The 21,201-nt window shown below is 38.8% G+C and overlaps 1 protein-coding gene across 2 annotated transcripts in view; it reads right to left on the minus strand.

The window, feature by feature from the left end:
* Nucleotides 1-1,350: 1,350 nt before the first annotated feature.
* LOC127623811 (mast/stem cell growth factor receptor kita-like) overlaps nucleotides 1,351-21,201 on the minus strand; it is a 47,033-nt gene continuing 27,182 nt past the window's right edge. For both annotated transcript variants that reach the window (XM_052098335.1, XM_052098334.1), the window contains exons 10-21: nucleotides 9,300-9,406; nucleotides 8,630-8,756; nucleotides 7,338-7,442; nucleotides 6,951-7,061; nucleotides 6,713-6,851; nucleotides 6,493-6,575; nucleotides 6,276-6,406; nucleotides 5,641-5,763; nucleotides 3,754-3,865; nucleotides 3,548-3,647; nucleotides 3,214-3,319; nucleotides 1,351-2,000 (exon numbers count right to left, since the gene is read on the minus strand). In XM_052098335.1, coding sequence (XP_051954295.1) covers nucleotides 1,827-2,000; nucleotides 3,214-3,319; nucleotides 3,548-3,647; nucleotides 3,754-3,865; nucleotides 5,641-5,763; nucleotides 6,276-6,406; nucleotides 6,493-6,575; nucleotides 6,713-6,851; nucleotides 6,951-7,061; nucleotides 7,338-7,442; nucleotides 8,630-8,756; nucleotides 9,300-9,406 — 1,418 coding nt within the window. In that variant the 3' untranslated portion in view covers nucleotides 1,351-1,826. The remainder of the gene's footprint in view (nucleotides 2,001-3,213; nucleotides 3,320-3,547; nucleotides 3,648-3,753; nucleotides 3,866-5,640; nucleotides 5,764-6,275; nucleotides 6,407-6,492; nucleotides 6,576-6,712; nucleotides 6,852-6,950; nucleotides 7,062-7,337; nucleotides 7,443-8,629; nucleotides 8,757-9,299; nucleotides 9,407-21,201) is intronic.

A 21,201-nucleotide genomic window follows, 5' to 3' on the forward strand; every position in this document is an offset into this window, starting at 1 on the left:
AGGATTCCTGGACCACTGCATTTAGTTTTCATGTATGTTCTTACTGTCATCAATCAAACAACGACTGCAAATACTGAAATGAGAAGCACTGCTGATTATAACATGTTAATTAATTAAATATAGTATATAGCCAGCTGTACCTGGTATGTTTGAGAACTGCACTTATGTTAAAATGAATCAAGAGGCAAAACGAGGACAAAAGATTTAGCGATGAAGATGTAAATGACAAATTGTAACATAAAAAGTCACATTTTTGCAGCACATAAGAGAACGTACCATGATAACAAAAAAAGCAACATTATGATATATATATATAATTTACATAAAAGTATAGAGCAAACAGTGATGTTTTGTAAGTACTGTATGTAGTGGCTGAACTGAAACTCTGAAGTTCATTAACTACAATAATTCTGTTGGAGGAACCCATCAGTGCTCTGGTATTTTGAAAGCAAATTACCTGCATTTACACATTCACACACACACAACAGCTTTCATACACAAACACATTAGCGCAAATGGAAGTGAAAGTCAGTGCCCATCTAAAACAATGTTCCAGTGTGGCAAGATGGAAGGGGGGAGCATTAGAGATGGGAGATGGGCCGAGTTGGATCTCCCTGGCTGAGACTTTGTGGAAGTGAAACATCCGCCGGAGGAAGCAGCTGGACACAAAGAACAGAGGGAGACCTGGGAAATGAGCTACTGACTGAGTGCCTAGATGTTTAGACAGCTCTGAGTTCTACGGTTGCTGTTGAAGGCATCATTCAGTATGTAGCTCATATTCAGAAGATTACTCTGCCCTTTTCTCTTGGGCAGATCCATAATGAAATGAGAATCCTATTGGCTAATCTAACTAACAGAAAGTCTCTCACTTTTATTCTCCTCTACTGGCAGATCCTTCATTGGATATTCCTACAGAGAGCAAGAAGCCATTGGCACCCAATTCTAAACAGCAGAAGCTTTTCTATTGGCTTCACCTTCAACAGCAAAATTCCCATTGGCCAAAGAGCAGAGAAAATCATCTGTAATCTGTTAGGCACAATAGTTGGTGTGGTAAGTAGAAGTCAGAGGAACTGAGTCAAGTCTGTAAAACATAATAACCCACGATTTCTAGAAACACAAGCTATCAGAGCAACGATGCAATCTCAAAGCCATCTGTTCGCTAAACAATCTTGTGTCTGAGTCATTTCTGCATTAACATGTGCTCTCCAGATAATGGAGCCTTTGATGTGTTTGATATTTGAATGTACTAGAGGAATGATATGCAAAATAGTTAATAGTAAAATAACTGGGATTCACATGCAAAAGCAATGCTTTGTTTTTTTTTGTTTTTTACAAAAACACCATTTGCAGTCTCAGTTATTAAGTTATATTCAACACATAAGTGTTTTCTTAAACACAATTTGACAATTAGCAAATGAAGCATTAGTATGTTAATATACAACTTATAACACAATAACGTAGTAAATTTGAAAGCATAGAGATTTAAACAAGTTCACGCCTCCTGCAGACTCTTGTTGGATATAGTACCATGGAGTGATACCAGCATAAACTCAATAACTATGTTCTATAATATTCCAAAGAATACATGAAATGTTGATGGGTATGAACACCATCACTGCCATATCTGGCGGGAGTCTTATTTACACAATCTGCAAGAAATGTAATGGAAAGAATATGACTCATCTCTGACTTGTGATCAGTGTTTTCCACCAAAGACCTCATGTATGCCAGACAGCTATAATGAACCATGGTTAGGGCTAAGAGTCTCAATAGATGAATGCCACTTTCCCGAGCCCCTAGTTAAGTGAGAATAGGGAATGGGATCTTCAAACTGGAGGGTGATGAGGCCCTGTTCCCTCCAAAAAGACATCGTCGCCAGAGAGCAGGGGCTGAGTGGCGTTACTGTGACTTCCGACAGAGTTTAGCCGAAGGACATGAGAACTCGACTCCTCACAGGGCCATGGTGCTACTGGTAACTTGGAGCTGAAGTTTAAGTAAATCTGGAAAAGAAGCAATTTATCAGTTTCTATTTGGTAATGTTGAACATTGAGTAAATATGTCCTAACCATATGCAATGTGATAAAGCGGCAAGCAGTAAAAGGTATCTTTTCCATGTAAATTTTAGCTTGTGTCCAAACCAGCCACAACAAGCGACATGACATTTTGTTTTCTATTTCTGCTGCATTGTGCTGCGTAGCCCCGCCCACTGTGAAATCTCACTGGTCTAAATTTGTAAATCCTAGCCTAATATGCAGGAGCAATTATAAATAAGCCATTCAAAGGTAAAACGTGTAAACACTGCAGCTCTGTGGAACTTTCAACATTCCTGTTTGTTTTGTGTGACCCGCTCAGACCGACACAACAACATTGACTGGACCAATGGCATGGGTTTGGGGAGGGACTATCTGTTAGTTTGACCAATAGCAGATTAAGAGTGTATTTATTTTTGCAATTGCCTTTTGTGGCACAGAAATGACACACTACAGCTTCAAGCTCAATCGACAACTTTATTGGCTAAATCTTAGTTACCACAAAAAATTTTTGATTCGGTTATCATTTATTTAAAAAACAAACTAAAATTGAGGCTACAGTAATGGACTTACAATGAATGGGACCAGCCCATAAACATTAAAATACACACAGTTTCAAAGCAATACCAGAAGATGTAAACATTATATGTGTAATCCATGATTTTAGTGATTGACCAACGTTGTGGCATTTAAAATATTATAGGGTTAAGGTTATCAAAGTTACATCATCATGACAACAAGGTTGTAATAGTGAATACAACTTTACACAAAAAGGTTAGTATGGAATTTTATCACACTAAAATCAAGTTAAGACATATAATGTTTACGTTGTGTGGCTCTACTTTTGAAACGGTATGTAATTGAATGTTTATGGTCTACTCCCTTTCACTAACTGTACATTATAAGTGCCTGACCGTAACCACAATTTTTTTACATAAACAAGTGATGAGTCGAAATTACTTTTTGTGGCAATCAACTTTATTCCACAAACGCTGTTGAGCTTAACTTGTATTGAACACAGAATATTCCTTTAAACATCAATGAAACATTACTGATTGGGTGTGATTGTGCCACAACATGCAGTAGTTTCCTATTAGATGCTGCAATCTTATCACTGTCACGTGTGGTTAGGACAAAGTGTAAAGCCAAAAGAGAGAGGGCGAAGAGAATAAGAAAGACATACATGTTTGGTGCTGTCTGAGATTTGCAGTTCGATCTTTTCCACTATCTTCCTAAACGAGGGTCTCTTAAAGGGGTCGGCATCCCAGCATGAGTGCATGATCTCGTACCTGGAACACAGCAACACAGCAGCACTGGTTTAAGTGGGAAAAGTTTGTGCATATACCAACCACACATACACCTTAACAATGGATAAAGGATCCCATGATCCTATTCAGCTGTCTTTATCTTGTCTTGCTTCTTCTGTTGAAAGATTTTTAACTGTCAACTGATAACTGTCTTTTACCTTCAAAACAAGCTACAATTAGAGGCATGCAGAAGCATAAACTCAGACTTACATTTCACTTGGGGCAAATTCAGGCGACTCCATTCGGTATCCCTCCTTGATCATCTTATAGAATTTGGAGTCCACAGGCATGCCTGGGTAGGGACTACTTCCTATAGAGGCACAACATCAGTATTCAATTATTAAATTAACAAAATGTATATTGTAGAGACATAACAGGTCTAACATACAGTAAATTATGAGATTAGTTTAACATACCGAGAGAGAAGATCTCCCACAACAGGATGCCATAAGACCAGACGTCACTCTCGAAGGTGTACACACATTCAAAGATGCTCTCGGGGGACATCCACTTTACCGGGAGACGAGCCTGCACAGAAAAAGTCTCATTAGAAGCATTCCTTTCTTAACAACACTGATTGATAAAGCACAACAGCACAAAGTAGAGCACAGATTTCTTAATGTGTATCTACCATTCATCCTTTTATTTATAATCAAAAGCTGCATTTGTAAACCCCAGTGAGGGTATAACTTCATGTAAAACCTGAATGACTAAGCAGCTTATACATTTATAGAATAAATATACAAGAAGAACAATCGGACTATCAACACTGTAAAGCAAGTTTGTAATTACTGTTCAATGCTTTGGGCTAGTTTTACACCATGATGCAAATGAAGCATTTGTAGCATAAGCCAGCATTTGCAACATTAGGTTTCTGCTTCATGCAAATTCTGGAAAATGAATCAACTGTCTTGATTGCAGAATTGACCCTGTTCCTAGCATTTTGCATCTGTTAATGGCATTCAGACAAGTCACAGCTAATACATGTCTGAACATGGATAAATAGCTCTCATATTTCAAACTGATCATTATAGTTTTGCATTACTCCAACAACTCTCTTTTTCATACACTTAAGAATCAGGTTTAACACAATGGCTAAGTTGGCTGATAGTCTTATGGTTTACACACTTTTATTTTTCATAACTTCATGAAGAGTTTAGTCCTGGTTTCAAAAATGTCAAGCATCATCTAAGAAAACCGTGGTATATGCCAGCCTTTTCACATAACCTTATCATTAATATACTGTATGGAATGCAAAACTGAGTGGGATAATCTACAAATATGTAGAAAAAGATAAATGTTAAAGGGTGATCCTCACAAAGCCTGATGTACTATGTTATGGTATTGAGAATCATCATTGAAAACAATGGGAATAGTACAGGTAAAATGTCTGGATGCATTACGTTAAAGGAAATTGGGGGTAAAATGTGTTTAAGTGTCCTGAAAATAGTCACAAATGTAAAAAATCTTAATGGTCCTAAATGTAGTCTTTTATTTAGTTATTTTAGGGCTAAATAACACCAGGACATTTTCTTGACAGGTTTCATGACAAATCATCCTAAATTGTTTATAAGCCACTTTGTTTAAATAGAGTTTCCACTAAGAAATTTTGGTGCCGGCCAACGTGTCCACGAATTATAATGTTTACAGGACAAATCGGAAAAATATACAGTCATATCATTTTGGTTTATTTTGCGTTTCAATGCAATAGACTGTTCATTATATGTGATAACTAATGACACAATCAAGTCAAATGAACAATAAAAGTTTGTTCATTATACTTCATTATACAACTGCAATTTGCCACATATCTTTTTGTTCACAAAGAAATATTAAAATACACGTTTTGCACATAAACCTGGTTTCCTTCTCCTCCAGAAGACAGCAGTTTTAAAGTGAGAATCTTCTTGCAAAGATGGGAATAATGCAAGATGGGAATAATGAAGACTGCATTTGACATTGTGCAGGATTCAACCCATTGTATACACAGATTAGGACTTCGCAAGCTGTCTGGAAATTGTAAACCTCTGTGGGAGCGAAGGGCTTTCATCACTGTGTCACACAGTACACTTGTGGCATCAGCTAAAGGTGTTGCTGATGCTTCGTGATAATATTTTCACTGGACATTGTGTCTGACAATTTAGAATTTTAACGGTTGAAAACCTTTTTTCACCGGCTAACGAAAACCCTGATTTTCACATAAATCAGATATCCAGGTAAAATAATTGTTTGCTAGTAAAATTATTTATTATTTATGTATTTTTCTAAAGCCTTTGAATGCTATAATTACATCTAATACTCACATTGCCCTTAACAACATAGTTTGAGTCAGTAGTGATGTCCCGAGCCAGTCCAAAGTCACAGATCTTGGCCACATGTCCTTGGGTGAGGAGAATGTTTCTGGCTGCCAGGTCTCTGTGAATACACTGACACACAAACCCAAATATATTTTAGAACAAAGCAGTACCTTATCTCAATTTTCCATAAGCCAGAACTGTCAATAGAGTATTTGCAATGAATGTGCCAATATTCAAAACCTCATTAGCAAAGAGGTGCTGAAAATACCTGATTCCAGGCTTTAGCATTGAGGTGTTGAAATACAGCTAGAAAACTCAGTTCAGCTCAACTGGTTGACTAATTTAGTGTCCTTCCATTAAATTGAACACTGGACCTGCTGACCAGGCTAAGAAATGGGATATTCCTTTGTATGATTCTTAATGAATGAGTGCATGCATGTGCTTGACAACATGGGTGCGTTTGTGACCTTGTGTAATCTGACCCTTGACTGGACAGTGGTAATGGAATGTGAGCCTAAGGCATAGTAGAGGAACAGTGAGATGATCTGTATGGGATTACCGCAAACACTCGAAATATAAAACTCAGTCTCTGTCACAGAGATAGAACGCAAAGAAATGAGAAGAGATGAGATGATACCTACATTTTTGGATGCCAGGAAATCCATTCCTTTGGCGACTTGGTAGGAGAAGCTGAGAAGATCCTCAGTGTCCAGAGTCAAACCATCTTCCTGCAGAATCTCACTGACAGCATCTGAATCACTGTATGTATCACCTAAAGGGAAAGAGAATACTGTCACAAATGTCACAAATCCCAGACAAAACAAAAAAGACAAAACCAAAAAATATCATTCATCCTACCTTTATTAAGTGATCTTCTGTTTTCTGAAGACAGAATTCCCATTACCGAGGGCCTCATGGTCATGTACCCATTCCTGCTCTTGCTGTGAGTAAATATAAACTCTCTTAATTAAACCCAATCAGCACTTTAACACTCAATTAAACTTGTTTTGGAAATTGACAGCAAATAGGCAATTGCAGAGGGTAAATATCTTCCTGCTGTGCTGGATCATCGAATTACCTTGCTTCTGGATGTAACATGACATTTCTATAGTAAGGGTCTTCTCCCAGTGTAGAGTAGTAGAAGGATTCTCTCCTTCTACGCAAGAAGTTCAACAGGTCACCGAAACAGCAATACTCTGTTATAACTAGTGTTGGACCTGTGAAACAGACCAGAACATTTGTAAAAAATAATAAAGAAGAAAAAAAATAAAAATTAACTAACATCAAAAACACAAATAATTAGCATTATCTCTCACCTCCAACAGTACAGGCACCTAGCAGGTTGACAATGTTAATATGGTTGCCAAGATAACTAAGCACCTTCAACTCTGACATCAGGGCCTCTTTCTCAGTGGAATGAGCACTTGCTGTGGGGCAAACAAAAAACAATATATATATTTATTGTGATACAGTTGTAATTTACACAAAATAAAATTTCAAATATAAACCTTCCTATTAAAAAATCTAAATGGAAATGTTACTGTAAATGCTTAACATGTCTTTTTTACTTTCAACAGGTTTGTGTACTTTCTGGTGCATTACTATGCTTTGCCGTATTTGCTGAAATAAACATACTGATTAAGTTTTATTGTGCTACTCATATCATAACATTATGAAAGCACTCTCAGTTTCTTTTCACTCACGTTTCAGCATCTTCACAGCTACAGTCATCACTGTGTCTGCCTTGGACATTCCATAAGCAGTGGCCTCCACCACCTTCCCAAATGCTCCAGATCCAAGAGTTTTTCCTGGGGAGAATGTTAAATGTTTCATAAATCTGATCCAAGTTCCACTTTTTCATCATACAACTGTTTACATTGGCATGAAAGCTGATCCAAAATCAGCATTCAGTGGGAACATTCAAGTCTTGTTTTTGAATCATGGGGGTGTGGCTTGGGGAGAAGCAGGATATGCCAGATCCTGTTAGATCCTGTTTGTTGACGGATATGGTTATTTCTTGATTTGGAAGATATGATACTATGTCACGAGGGCAAAGGCGCCAGCTATTGCAGTGTCATAAACCATGAAACATGAAACAAAAACATGGAGAAGAAGAATGGCTTTATGTTGTTTGGTACCTTAAAGTTGCACTGTTTTTTTCCTAAGGATTTACTAATAAAGAAGTTAATTGTAATTTTTAAACATGTATAATATCATGATCAGACACATAAGATGAAGACTCCTTATGTTAGGATCACATGACCAGATGAACTCTACTCGACTCTATAAAGGTGCTGTTAGTGATTTTTTTTATTGACTGACATGCAGGAAAACGGCCCTTTTACCTGTCCGATATCACTGAAATAGGTGCCATGAAATATCAAATCTGACTCTGAAACAGCCCTAGGCTCAGTAAATAGTGGGCAAAAGGATGCCCGTGGTCAGATTCTTTGTTTCTGCTTGTCAATCATTGTGCGCCTCCACAATGCAGCGCATATATGCTTGTATAAGTGCAAGTACAGTCTCCTGCTCCTTTGAAACTCTCAGGGTCGGTCAGCAAACAGATCAGGGGGATGCTCATCTGCTACAACAATGGTCTCAAGGTGTGTCTGTCTATGCATGCGTGTCTTTGGAGTGCTGAGTTTTAAAAAAAGGGGGTTTGGTTAATTTAACGGCTAATCTGGTGGAAGTTCCAGAATGGCTAATATCGCTTACAGCACTTTTAATATCAGAAACCTCACTGTTATTGGACACTTTCACTCATGGGTTAAATTAATCATGGCTGACTGTGAATGATGAATTTCTACAATGGCGTTGTTTTTTTTTTTTAAGTTTGAATGATGCTGCATCCGTGCCCCTAGGTGTCAGTGTAATTCCAAGATTACATACTGTACATACAAAATAAATAAATGCTGAGTGCACCTTTAAAAGTTTATTTCACCCAAAAATTATAATTCCAAGCAGATAAAAGAAAAGATTCAGGGCTGTCACTCACCAAATCTCAGCTTATCTCTGGGAAACTCCCATTGGTGGTCATATGGAAGCTGGGTGGGATCAATGTACACATAACTATTTCCATGAATGCCCTCTATGACTTTCCACTGTATCTGGTATTTGGGTTTCTGCAGGAGAAAGAAAGAAAGAACTGGTTGTGAGATACAAAAGTAAACAAATTCTACTCATAAAAGTCTCAGTTTTTAGTAGTTTTATATTGAATTTTTAGGCATGAGAAAAGATTGGAGCATGTTTTCCCTTACAAGTTGTGTTTGCAAACTGCCAGTTGTGTGTGTGTGTGTGTGTGTGTGTGTGTGTGTGTGTGTGCGTGTATGGCTGATCTTTTCTCTGAGCAACGGTGCTGCATGGTGCTTAGCATGACTTGCTAAGTAAATAATTTCCTTGAGTGTATTGTCTCCAAGTTTCCCTGACGTATGGGAGGGTTGCCAGGTGTGACAGGTAAACTTTCTGCAGTATCACACTTGATATCAAGAACTAAAAAACAAGTTGGGTAAGAACAACAATATAAGCTACTATATTTTTGGGGTATTGTAGGTTGTGTAAAACACATGCTAGTTATATTGTGGTTTGGCACACTAAATAAATGCCTTGTTGAGCTAATATGCACATCCTGTGTTGGGAGACAAGATATGAAATGAATGACACTTTACCTGCATGTACTTGTAGGACAGCACAATAAGGATCAGAACAAGGATAACTGCCGCGGCAACAAAACCGATGAGTAGCGGTGTAAAGAGCTCATGAGGAACAGTGCTCTCTGTAAAGAAACAGCACAGCATTACCATCAGAGAGACAGACACAACAATACAATACAGGAAATATTTTACAGCCATTGTTGGGTAATCAATACACATGGCTCATCTCTGAGGATCAATTACTTTACCACAGAAAACCATAGTAAATCTGATGCTAGCCTTGGGACTTGAACCAGTGTGGCAATGGACATATAACATTAAAGAACTTAAAACAGGCCATTTATATGCTAGTGTACTCCTAAATGTTGACAAAAATCATTCTTTCTCTTTGTGGACATGGACCAAAAATAGCCTGCATTACACAGATTGTTGTCCAATTAAATGCTCTGTAGAATGAAAATGGCCCTTAACCTGGAACTGACTAGCAAGTAGCAAATTATGATTCATGGCATGTGACTTAACTTAATCCTATTGGCTATTTAAAAAATGGGGGCAAGCCCATTAATATGCCCTGCCCAAAATTCTTGTTTCAGTAGGACAAAAAACTTTACTCGTCAAGCGATTCCACAAAGTTTTTAATTAAAGATCCACCACTTATATAAATAAGTGTGGTTATGCCATAATTACTTATATTTAGTGAGGTGTGAATAATCCTCACCAATAAATGATGGTAAAATCTTTTGCAACTTTTAACATTTTTGAAACTGTAGCTGATGTATTTTGGGAATGTTAAGGTGTGTGTGTTCAGTTTCATTATTGTTTTTCTGCGCTGTTCTGAGCAGTGTAGAAAGCAGAGGTAGGTAGAGTAGCCAAAAACTGTACTCAAGTAAATGTACAATTACTTAAAAAATTATTATTCAATTAGAAGTAAAAGTACTAACATAAATAATGACTTCAGTAAGAGTAAGAAAGTATCCAATTAAATGAGTACTCAAGTAGTGAGTAACTCGTTACTTTCACAAATGACATAATATGACGTTAACCCCTATATTCCATTACATAAAACACATTGAACATGTAATACAAAATAATTTTTATTAATTAAAATTCTGTCATCATTCACCATGTTGTTCCAAACCCATATGACTTTCTTTCTTCCATGCAACACAATAAGGAGATATTAGACAGAATGTTTGTCACTATTGACTGTCAGCAAATGTGTTTTTTTTCCTCCATATTTTGAAAGTAAATGGTGACTGAAATGGTGTTCCACATAATACAAAACCTCACACTGGTTTGGACCAACAAGAGGGTAAGGAAATTATGACAGAATATTAAATTATGGCTGAGCTATCACTTTAAAGAGATAGTATACCCAAAAATGAAAATACTCTCATCATTTACTCACCCTCATGCCATCCCAGATGTGTATGTCTTCCTTTCTTCTGCAGAACACATATTAAGATTTTTAAAATAATATTTTACCACTGTATGCCAACATTTTGATGCTCCAAAAATCACATAAAGGCAGTATAAAAGTAATCCATATCTTCAGAAGTGATATGATAGGTGTGGGTGAGAAACAGATCAATATTTATAATTTTTTGCTAGACAGCAAGGGGCGATATGCAGAGAAGAATGTGAAAGTGATCTGTTTCTCTGATTCTCATCCACATTATCACATCGTTTCTGAAGTTATTTATTTAACCACTGGAGTTTTATGGATTACTTTTATGCTGACTTATGTGAATTTGTTTAGCTTTAAAATGTTGCCACCCATTCACTTGCATTGAATGGACCTACAGAGCTGAGGCATTCTTCTGAAAATCTTCATTTGAGTTCAACAGATAAAAAAAGAAAGTCATACACATCTGGGTTGGTATGAGGGTGAGTAAATAATGAGAATTGTAATTTTTGGGTGAACTATCCCTTTAATGGCTTTTGTCAGATGAATTTGACAATAAGAAGAGAGGTTTGGAAACATTTCTAGTAATTATTAGGCTATAGTGAAAACGTGAAAATGTCCCACAAGGACATTATATATAATGCTGAAATATAAACCAAAGCAAGATCATGCTTTATTAATGCTTTCTTTCGCTATTTCATAGCTTTTAAAGTCCTGTGTAGATTCTTATTTCAGTGTAGTTACAGTTTTCAGTGTGTCATAAGTATTTAGATCATTAGTTCTGTACAGCAGTACTGCTGCTCTCTAAATGCATATATGCAGCCTAGTGCGTAGGGCACCAACCCCGGTTGTGGAACACTCTGAAACTGCTGTGTCTGAAACTGCCCCTATAATGTATATAGTGCACTATTTCGGGTGTCTGCAACTTTGTAGGAATGTCTGAATTCTGAGTGAGCCACTCGTTCCCTACTTTTGTTCACTCAATCTTACCCACAATGCAATCTAATATCAAGTGTACATTTGATGTACAATCAACAATGGTTAATTGCCCACAATCCACCACGGGAAAGAAGTACGAGCTGGGAGTTTCCTGCTTCCTTCACTCTTGCAATGTTTTATTTCATGCTGAATGTAGTAAATTACTTTTTGACAAATCATTACTTGATTAAAATAACATAATATCAGAGTGGCAAACCCTACAGATACATTTTGAAATGTACTCTTTATTTGATAAAATGTGTTTACTCTTTATATTAACACACAGTATGTATTAAAAATGACAAACAGAATGAATATTTATTGTATTAATATATTATTTAATAAGGATAACAAGTAAGGCCCAAGTATTTTAAAATCTCAAATGTGAAGTTGTTTCTGCGACAGACCCAGAGCTCCGAAGTCAGCATCCAAATTCACTCATTTCGTTCACTTACTGCTGAGATATAGTGCATTCACTGCCATTCACTATGTAGGAAATAGTGAATGAGGGAATGATTGTGGACACAGAGAGTCTCTCTTCGCCATATGCCAATCGCAGGTTTGGCGGTTCGATTCCAGGCCCACATGACTCCACATGCCGAAGTGTCCTTGGGCAAGACACTGAACCCCAAGTTTCTCCCAATGGCAGGCTAGTGCCTTGCTTGGCAGCTCTGCCGCCATTGGTGTATGAGTGTGAATGTGTGTGTGAATGGGTGATTGGGACACAGTGTAAAGCGCTTTGGTAACCTCTAAGGTTAAAAAAAAAAGCGCTATATAAGTGCAGACCATTTACCATTATGACCCTGAATATTACCATCTCAATACACAGAAAAGCCCATGTTAGGATTAGAGCCAAAATTTACCTCAGCGTGCTAACTTAAATTGAAGCTGTGATTTTAATCTTGAAATATCAGCTTGTCCTGGTGTTAAATGAAGGCACTGCATGAGGAAACTATAATTTTTTTCACTGTGCGGAGCGAAGAAATTGTTTCACTTTGAAGAGCTTGATGCTGCAGCAGTGATTGAGTGACAGTCTGTGACAGTGGCTCAGTTGTGTGAACTTCTGCTCTCGTAAAAGTCCCATTCTGTAATCTCTCAATAAATTACACATTAATTAAAATTAAACCCAGTAATGTAATGACAGAAACACCACCCATTGTAAATAAGTAAAAGTAAAAACATTTAATAGAAATTTACTTGAGTGAGATTAAAAAGAACCCACTTTTAAACCTACTCTAAAAGTATATTTTTACTCAAGTTACTCAAGTAAATCTAATGGAGTAAATGTAGTGGGTTACTACCCACCTCTGGTAGTAAGCTCTTAAGCTATAAGAAGCTTTCGCTCCATTTCTAATCAAAGAATGCAGACTCTGCAGAAAGTAATCCCCTGTAAACCTGCCACTGGCTTTCACAGTCCCCCTCTACTCCCTCCCTCCATCCTTCCCCTCTGTCCATCCATCTATCATCCCACTGCATCCAAAACATACCATCAAGCCCTCCCACAACAAAGATAAAAAAAGACAAAGATCCCCCATTTAGCCTTAACAGACTGTAGGGGCAAGTGCTGTTAGCGAGGCAGACACACACACACACACACACACACACACACACACACACACACACACACACACACACACACACACACACACACACCTGAAGAACACAAACAGAAATGTATTGCATCTGAGGTTTTACACCTATAAAGTCACAATTTACTTTGAAGTTCATCCACAATTTTAATCACCTTTTTACCTTTACTAGTTCACATCAGTGTGACAAATGAAATTTTAAAAGTAGAAATATTCCATGCTTCTCAATTAATATTAGGTCATAAAACCTGTTTGTATAAATACAGCAAAAAAAAAAAAAAAAAGTAAATAAAAGCCAAATGTTGTTTAAAAAGCTTTTAGATGGAGTATAGCATGTCACACTGCAGGCGTTCAACTTGCTACAGTGGCAGACAAATTGTCTCGGCTACATGAAGTGTAACCCTGGTTCCAATCGCATTGGGACACACCGTGAGTGTCACAGTGTCCTCTGACTCAAATGGGGGAGGATAGAAAGCCGGAAAATTAATTGTCTGCGAGCAAAATTATGTAGAAATGACAAGGTCTAAGCCTGCATCCCCCATGCATAAAACGAGAGACAAGAGAATGTCTACCTACAGAGACTCCATTGATAAGTGCATGCTCAGCCGCTATAGCAGCAACATAGACGTTAAACATTGCCAGGGCAAACCTGGCCCCACTATGCTCTTGCAAAAAAATCCAGCACTGTACCGACAGGGCAGTAAACTGGATTGTCACCTCGCACTGTAATCAAGAAGCAAAAATACACCACTTGAACGTATAAATCTTCCTAGTTGATGGAGCTCTAGCATTCAGAATGGTATCAACCACAGTGGGGGATAACCCATTATTCAAAAGTGCACCCTGTTGAGGGGCCATATCCAAAACTTCCCAAGTCTGGCCAGGGTGCGAAATGCTTCCCTGAGCCTGAAACAACATATCTGTTCTGACTGGAATCTCCCAAGGCACTTTCTCCAGGAAAGAGACCAGACACCACTAACAGAAGCTACACACGAACCTCCCGAACTCTCTGCAGAACTGCTGCAACAGACTGATCGGAGGAAACGCGTAAAGACGCATTGTTGGCCACTGATGTGCCAACGCATTGATGCCCAGCGGTGAGGCAACACATCTGTCCCAACGGAACACCCAACCTCAGAAGTCCATTTCCATGGTGACAGAGTTCGGTAGTACCCATGCAACACTTTGAAGAGATGGAACGCATGTGTCATTTGTTGAAGTCCCTTTGTGGAGTTCATCCAGCACTGAAAAGGTCTTGCATACAACATCCCCAGGGGAATGAGAGTGGAAGCCATGATCATGAGCCCCAAAAGCCTATGAAATGTTCTCGCAGGGAGAATGCGCCCCACTCTGAACATCGCTAGACACCGGTACAATGACAAAACGTTAACTGGAGACCGACGCACCTGCATCGCCCGCAAATCTAGTTCCACCCCTTGATGCCTTGAGGCTTCAGGGCATCCGAGTTTTTAATTATCTCGACGATTGGTTGGTGTTAGCCCACTCAGAGACTTTGGCTGCCCAACATCGAGATGTCATTCTCAGCCATTTGAGCAATCTAGGACTGTGTGTAAACCTAGACAAGACAGTTTCTTCAAGGGTGTCAAAGCCACTTCCATGCATTTTTAGAAAGTTTGTGGTGTCAGTGCATGTCTGAACGGAAGGACGCAAAATGTATACATTTTTCCCCAGAATGCGAATCTGAGAAAGCACCTGTGCTTTGGCACAGTCTGAATATGGAAATAAGCATCCTTCAAATCTATTGTCACAAAACAGTCAGCCGACAGAATAAACCTTTTCTTTGGTATTTGAATTAGGAAAAGTGTATGAACATTGGGGGGAATGTTTATTTCAGAAAACTGGTTTGCGACAATAGCCCTGGCATTCCTTATATGTTCACTGTATGTTTTGTGTACATTTGTGCTTGATGAACATCGAATTCTGTTATGCATGTCCCAAAAACCATAGTCATGGAGAAAGAGGCCGAATTCGATCAGGCAGTTATAAAAAGTAGTCACTCTGAATGTATTTACAGCAGAGGACGCCAGATAATCCATCTGGCCTTGCATAGAATGGGGAAGAATGTGCGAACATGGAGGGGAATTGAGAGCAAACAGGGTTGCCACAATGGTCCCAGTGTTCTTATGGGGGGACATATGTGGTGCTTATGTTCACTGTGTGTTTTGTGTACACTTGTGCTTGATGAACATTGAATTCTGTTATGCATGTCTCGAGACCCTTGGTTATGGAATTTGGAAATTCATTTAAATGTTTTTTTTTTTACAATGTTCACTCCCCAGCAAGTTTTCATTTATTCATGTTTTCAGCATATTCTGGTTGTCAGACGTTCGAGGCATGTACAACAGCAAACTCATCCCAATACTGACTGAAGGCCAAACAGGAGAGAAACGGATACTTTATATGGTCCAATTTTGTTCACTGAATAGGGGCTCATCCTTCGTAACACAGCAAGCCCGTCAGGCTCGTGTAGACCTATTTTTATCATACATAGAGTTATATTATGCGTGCCCCGAGACCCTTGGTCTTGGAGGCAGAGGCACAACTCCAGTTGAAAATATTCAATTCTCTTTCGCCAGTGTAAATTATGGGGGAGACAGAGCTAAATTTGTGTCCTGAACAAATTAGTTAGACCTAAACCGGTTCCAACAGATTACAAAAGCATCGCCTTGACCAACTCGTTCTCCAGCACGAGCCACTGGGGAAAAACTAGGGAATTTCCAAACTGAGCCGTTATTAGCAAAAATCCATTCCTTAAAGTGATGCACTTGATTGGACTGCAAAACCATCGTGTGTAGATCCAAAGAGCGACATCCATGCCGCCACTGAAAAATCAAGTAGAGATAGCAGTGCGCATCTCGTCTTGATAGAATCCTCATGTGGTCCATCAACAGACAAAAATAAATAAATAATGGCACCGACTAAACGCTTGTGCATTGGTTCGCCAAAACTCAGTTGGGGAATATTCTCTTATTCCAGCACACTTGTTCTGTGACCAGGCTCATGCATGATCCCCTCCGCCATGAGCAGTTCGCTTCGAATGGGGAGGGGAGAGAGAGAAAGGCAGAGGCCGCTCCTCCATTGCCTTATTTATGTGCATTCTCCCAGAACGACACAGAAAAATACAATAGAGACAAAGGGGCCAATTTGTTTCCTTACCTTCAAATGACGAATTCTCTCATACAGCGATTTTAATAGAGACGGCTCAAGACCCGCATGGTAAACCTTTCAGATGCTTGTTCGAAAATGGCTACCGAGCTAGGCCTCAAAGCATGTCCAACGAGACTCGTGCTTTCGCTCAAGGGGAGGGCGAGGAAGAATCCGATGTCTGTTAGTACTCCAATCTTCTCAGACTCAAAGTAGAAATCCCAAACTACCCCCGCACAAGGAGTTCCAATCTGGAGGCCCGTGGAACTGAAACAAGTGAGGATAACACCTCGTGGTGAGAAATTGCGAGCCTCGAACAGCGCCGCTGTTCCTGTTGGACCCTTGTAATGTTTGGAAAAAAAACACATTCAAATGCTCTGAAATTACACTGTATAAAACTATTTGAGTCGCTTCTTAAATTCCATCCCGTGTTGCCACTCAAAAGGGAGAATAATAATGATCCTCGCTTCGACGTGAGTTTTTGGGACAACATGAACCAGATGAGATTGTGCACTGAAGAACAGAAAATCTGACTCGATGGCACGAAGCAAGCACATTTATGGAGCCCACGAAGTAGCTCCCTAGGGGCGTAACTTAAGCACCATCAGACAATCAATTGGCGTGATTGTATTAGGGCTTCAGATCATGTTACACTCAGGGCATGTCCAAATTCGATTACGCAGCTTGAGTTACTACGAATCATCAAAAATAATTTTACTTAAAAAAAAACAGAAACACAGGCCTGTTTTAGATAAAGACCTCTGAGGGTGCTACTAAATTTAGTGAGGGCGCTCTAGTAGTTGAGCACAAATGTTATACAATTGAGTGTGCTTTACGCCTGTTTGAGTGTGCTGCTTAGCACCTTTAAGCACCCTGGTAGAACTGGGAAACAAGCTAAACTGGATGTCCAAATGTTGTCCATTTTGTCCTAGCAATATTACCAGCACCACCTGGAAAAAAACTGGTGTTTTGCAACAAATCAAAATGAACCCCCCAAACCCAGGAGATAATCCCCAACAGTTGGTGATGTTAGGTTTACAAAAGAAACAAGATTAGGGATAAAATTCTACACCTCTGTTTATATAATGACTGCTTTTATCTTATCCTATCTAAAACTGCTTGCCTCCACAGATTGGGTAGAAGATATAGAGGAACAGAGGTTCCACTAAATTGATAGGTGCTCTGGATTATCTCAAAGGATGCACCCAGAGACAACTCACAGCTTGAGTAAACGCAAGTAGATAATTGGATACATTTCCTCTTGTTCAGTACCTCGGTTGAGAATTCTTTGGCTCCCACAAGACAGACAGTCAGATGGACTGAAGGACTGATCACACTAGACTTAAGGATGCAAAATTACTTTGGGGATAAGTATAAAATCACAATAACAAATAAAAATAAATGAAATATGTTAAGATATATAATCTATTCCACTTTTCTGCAACACTAGAAACCATGCTGCTTTGAACTTTGTATTGTTTGTAATGAGTCAGAAGCTTAATCTGTGATGTTTAGATCCCTTATTGGCAAAATACATTTATGCTATATAAATTCACTGATCAGAGGTCTCCAAACTTGAACTTTGGAATGCAGTGTAAGAAAAAACTTATTATGTCCTTGCATTTTTATTTTCATCCACGTCTGTACACCTTAGGGGTGTAACGGTTCTCTGTAAAAAAACGAACCATACGGTTCACCACCCATGGTTCGGTAAGCATTTGGACCACGGTTCATCTCAAGTTTAATGGTGCATCTGAATCAAACAGTTTGGCAAAGAAAATAAAGCACCAAATAGACATGCGTAGTTATAACCTCCGCTATTAAACCTGTATTGCTCTGTAGACATGCTCTGCCTGTTTCACGTGGGTCAACTTTCTACAGTGAGAAGCTGTCCTATTAAATGTATGTTAAATCAGTTGATGAATCACAGTTCTGCACGTGTTAGTGTGAAGTTGAAAATGGCAAGCTGAGTAAACAAGCCTCAAGATAGAGAAGCCCCTGCATCATTCAAGTCTCCTGTCTGGGAACTTTTTATTTTTGCAGTCAATCACAACAGCGATGGTCATAAAACCTTTCAAAAAGCGCTGTTTGCTGACATTGCTTGACACGAGTGCTATATACTGGTAAATAGTGTTAATTTCGTTAGCGGAAACTATGATGGAAAATGTTCGTCAACTGACTTTTTTCCATGACTAAGATGAGACGATGACGAGATGGCACCGATGTCATTAAACACTAACCGTGACCATATCAACATGCATATTGTTGAAGATTCAAAAATAAAATCTTTACAAAAATTTCTCTTTATTTTTTTTTTTTAAATAGAGACAAAATATTATAGTCTTTTTTTCTAAATTACAATCCAAATATCCTGTTCATTGGATGGCATGAGCAGCAGTTTTCTTTCCTGTGCTGCGCATATCAGGATTAAGCAAGCACAGAAAGGAGTACCTTTCAAGTAGCTTACAGAAAGCTAACGTTTGTTAAATAATGACAGCAACAGTTGGACTTGGGAGAAAGAGAAGATAATATGAAGGCTAACCACAACGAAATTTACTTATAGTGAAACACTTGGATTTCTTGATGTTTCACCTGTCTAAACGTGACTAAAATATGACTAAAATGCCAACAGTTTTCATTGACTAAAAATAGACTAAATTACTGAGGGGTTTCTTTGACTAAGATAAGACTAAAATGCCCAGACTTTTAGTTAACTAAAACTTGACTAAAAAAAAAACAGGATACGGTTGACTGAATATGATAAAAACTAACAAGGGCATTTGACACAGGACTAAGACTAAGGCTGCGTCTCATTTCTCCCCCTTACCCTTTCCTCTTACCCCTCCCCCTCAGTTTTGCGCGTTCATGTGAGGTGAAGTGGCATCTCAATTCTCATTTTGATTAAGGGCTAGGGCCAAGGCGTAGGGCTACATAGCCCTTGAAACGAAGTTTGCGGAGGACTACACTTCAAAGACAGGGGTTACAACGTATCAATTTCTCAATAGTGCCGGCATCAAACTTTTTTCATGGCTGAACGGCGAACTGAGTCGCACAAATGTAAGTATTTTCAGCAGTTTAATTGATATTATAATTATGACACTCGTGTTTTATGATACTTTTAATAAAATGTTCAAGCGGTTTTAATTGTAATGTTTTTGTTTTGAATCGCTATTTAACCGCCAGCTAGCAGTTATGCGCTATTTGTCGAGCTGAGCTATCTGATAATCCTTGACATGACACTTCATATTATGTTTTTTAGTTGAAATCAGTGTGAAGTGAATTTGATCCGTAAGCAGTCGTATGCGTCTGAGAAACGATCTTCTTCTACGGTGTCTTCGACTGATGGCACACAAGCGTGCAAAGATAAAGAGAGCCCAGGCAATCGATATCACAACCTGAGATGACGGCATCTTAGTTTGTTTATGTCAGCGCTTGTCGCCTCTGTTGACGTAGCAGCCTGCTAGCGGCAAGGGAAGATGACGCAAACGGTAATCGAGTGGCGTCTCATTTCTTAGAGTACATTCTTACCCCTACCCCCTTCACTCGATATTGAGGGCCAAGGGGAAGATGCAGACAAAGGGGGAGGGGTAAGGGGGAGAAATGAGATTGGCCCTAAGACTAAATTAAACATTTGCGGACAAAATTAACACTACTGGTAACACATCGATGTTTGATTAGGAACTGCTAGTTTAAAACAATAACTAATGTTCTATCGGGAAGACACGCAGGCTTGAGTGAGGTTTAAGATGCCATTTATTTGATGAATGTAAAACAGAAAAGTAATGTCTCTCTTTGGCGTAGGCCCCGTCTGGCGGTCCGAGGGAGTTGTACTCAGAACCGTCATATTCTGCCAGAGACAGGAGGCAGGGGCGAGGAGCCTACCCCCGTGCGGGACAGGGCTCAACTGGTGGTGATGGGGTGGTGGAGGTTGCCGTGTTAGCACACTGAAACAGCAATGTGATAGATTGTAAGCAGACTTATAAAGCAATGGCTTACATGCGATTGGCTAGGAATTACCCAGCTAATGGTGTGATGATGAACAGCTGCTAGTCTTCCCCCTAGAACTACGCTGCGCTTACATTGCTTGGAGTGTTCATTGCCAAAAGTTATTTTGCCCTACTCCGCTGATGAAGATGTGGGATTTCCGCGTAAGTTTTAAAACACTTGTGTAGCTTTACGAAATCCCTTATAGCATCCATTTTACAGCTTCCGAAAGTTGAATATTTGTTGAGTTGAGTATGAAATGCACTTTATGTTGATGTATGTAGCGTAAATTCAAGTATTAAGTTAATGTTGATTTAGTAATTAGAGAAAAACTAAATGTTAAGAAGAAACAAAAATTAACCATGGTTTTATTCAGTAATATTGTAGTACCCATGAGTGAAATTACAATGACTGCTGTCACCATTGATTTCTTGTAAAAAATCATAGATTTGATACAATTAATCATTGTTTTACAACAGTAATACTGTAGTTTCCATGTAGTATGATTTTACTATAGTATTGTCATGACCGTAAACAAATACCATGGTTAAACTATGGTTACTGTAGTAAATCCATGGTGATTTGTAGTGAGGGAAAATCTCTTGAAGTGTTTAGATTTAGATTTGGCAGTAATGTTTTTTTTCTGAACATAAATACTGAACTACTGGAATCGTGACACTAAAACCAATAAAAAACCGAACCGTGAGAAATTTGATTACACCTCTAGTAAACATAGAGGTGAATGGAACCCAAAGCTTAGAGTGAATGAACCGTAAGAGTCTTTCAAAAAACTGAG

The sequence above is a fragment of the Xyrauchen texanus genome, chromosome 30, assembly GCF_025860055.1.
Source record: "Xyrauchen texanus isolate HMW12.3.18 chromosome 30, RBS_HiC_50CHRs, whole genome shotgun sequence".
In the NCBI taxonomy this organism is placed as follows: domain Eukaryota; kingdom Metazoa; phylum Chordata; class Actinopteri; order Cypriniformes; family Catostomidae; genus Xyrauchen; species Xyrauchen texanus.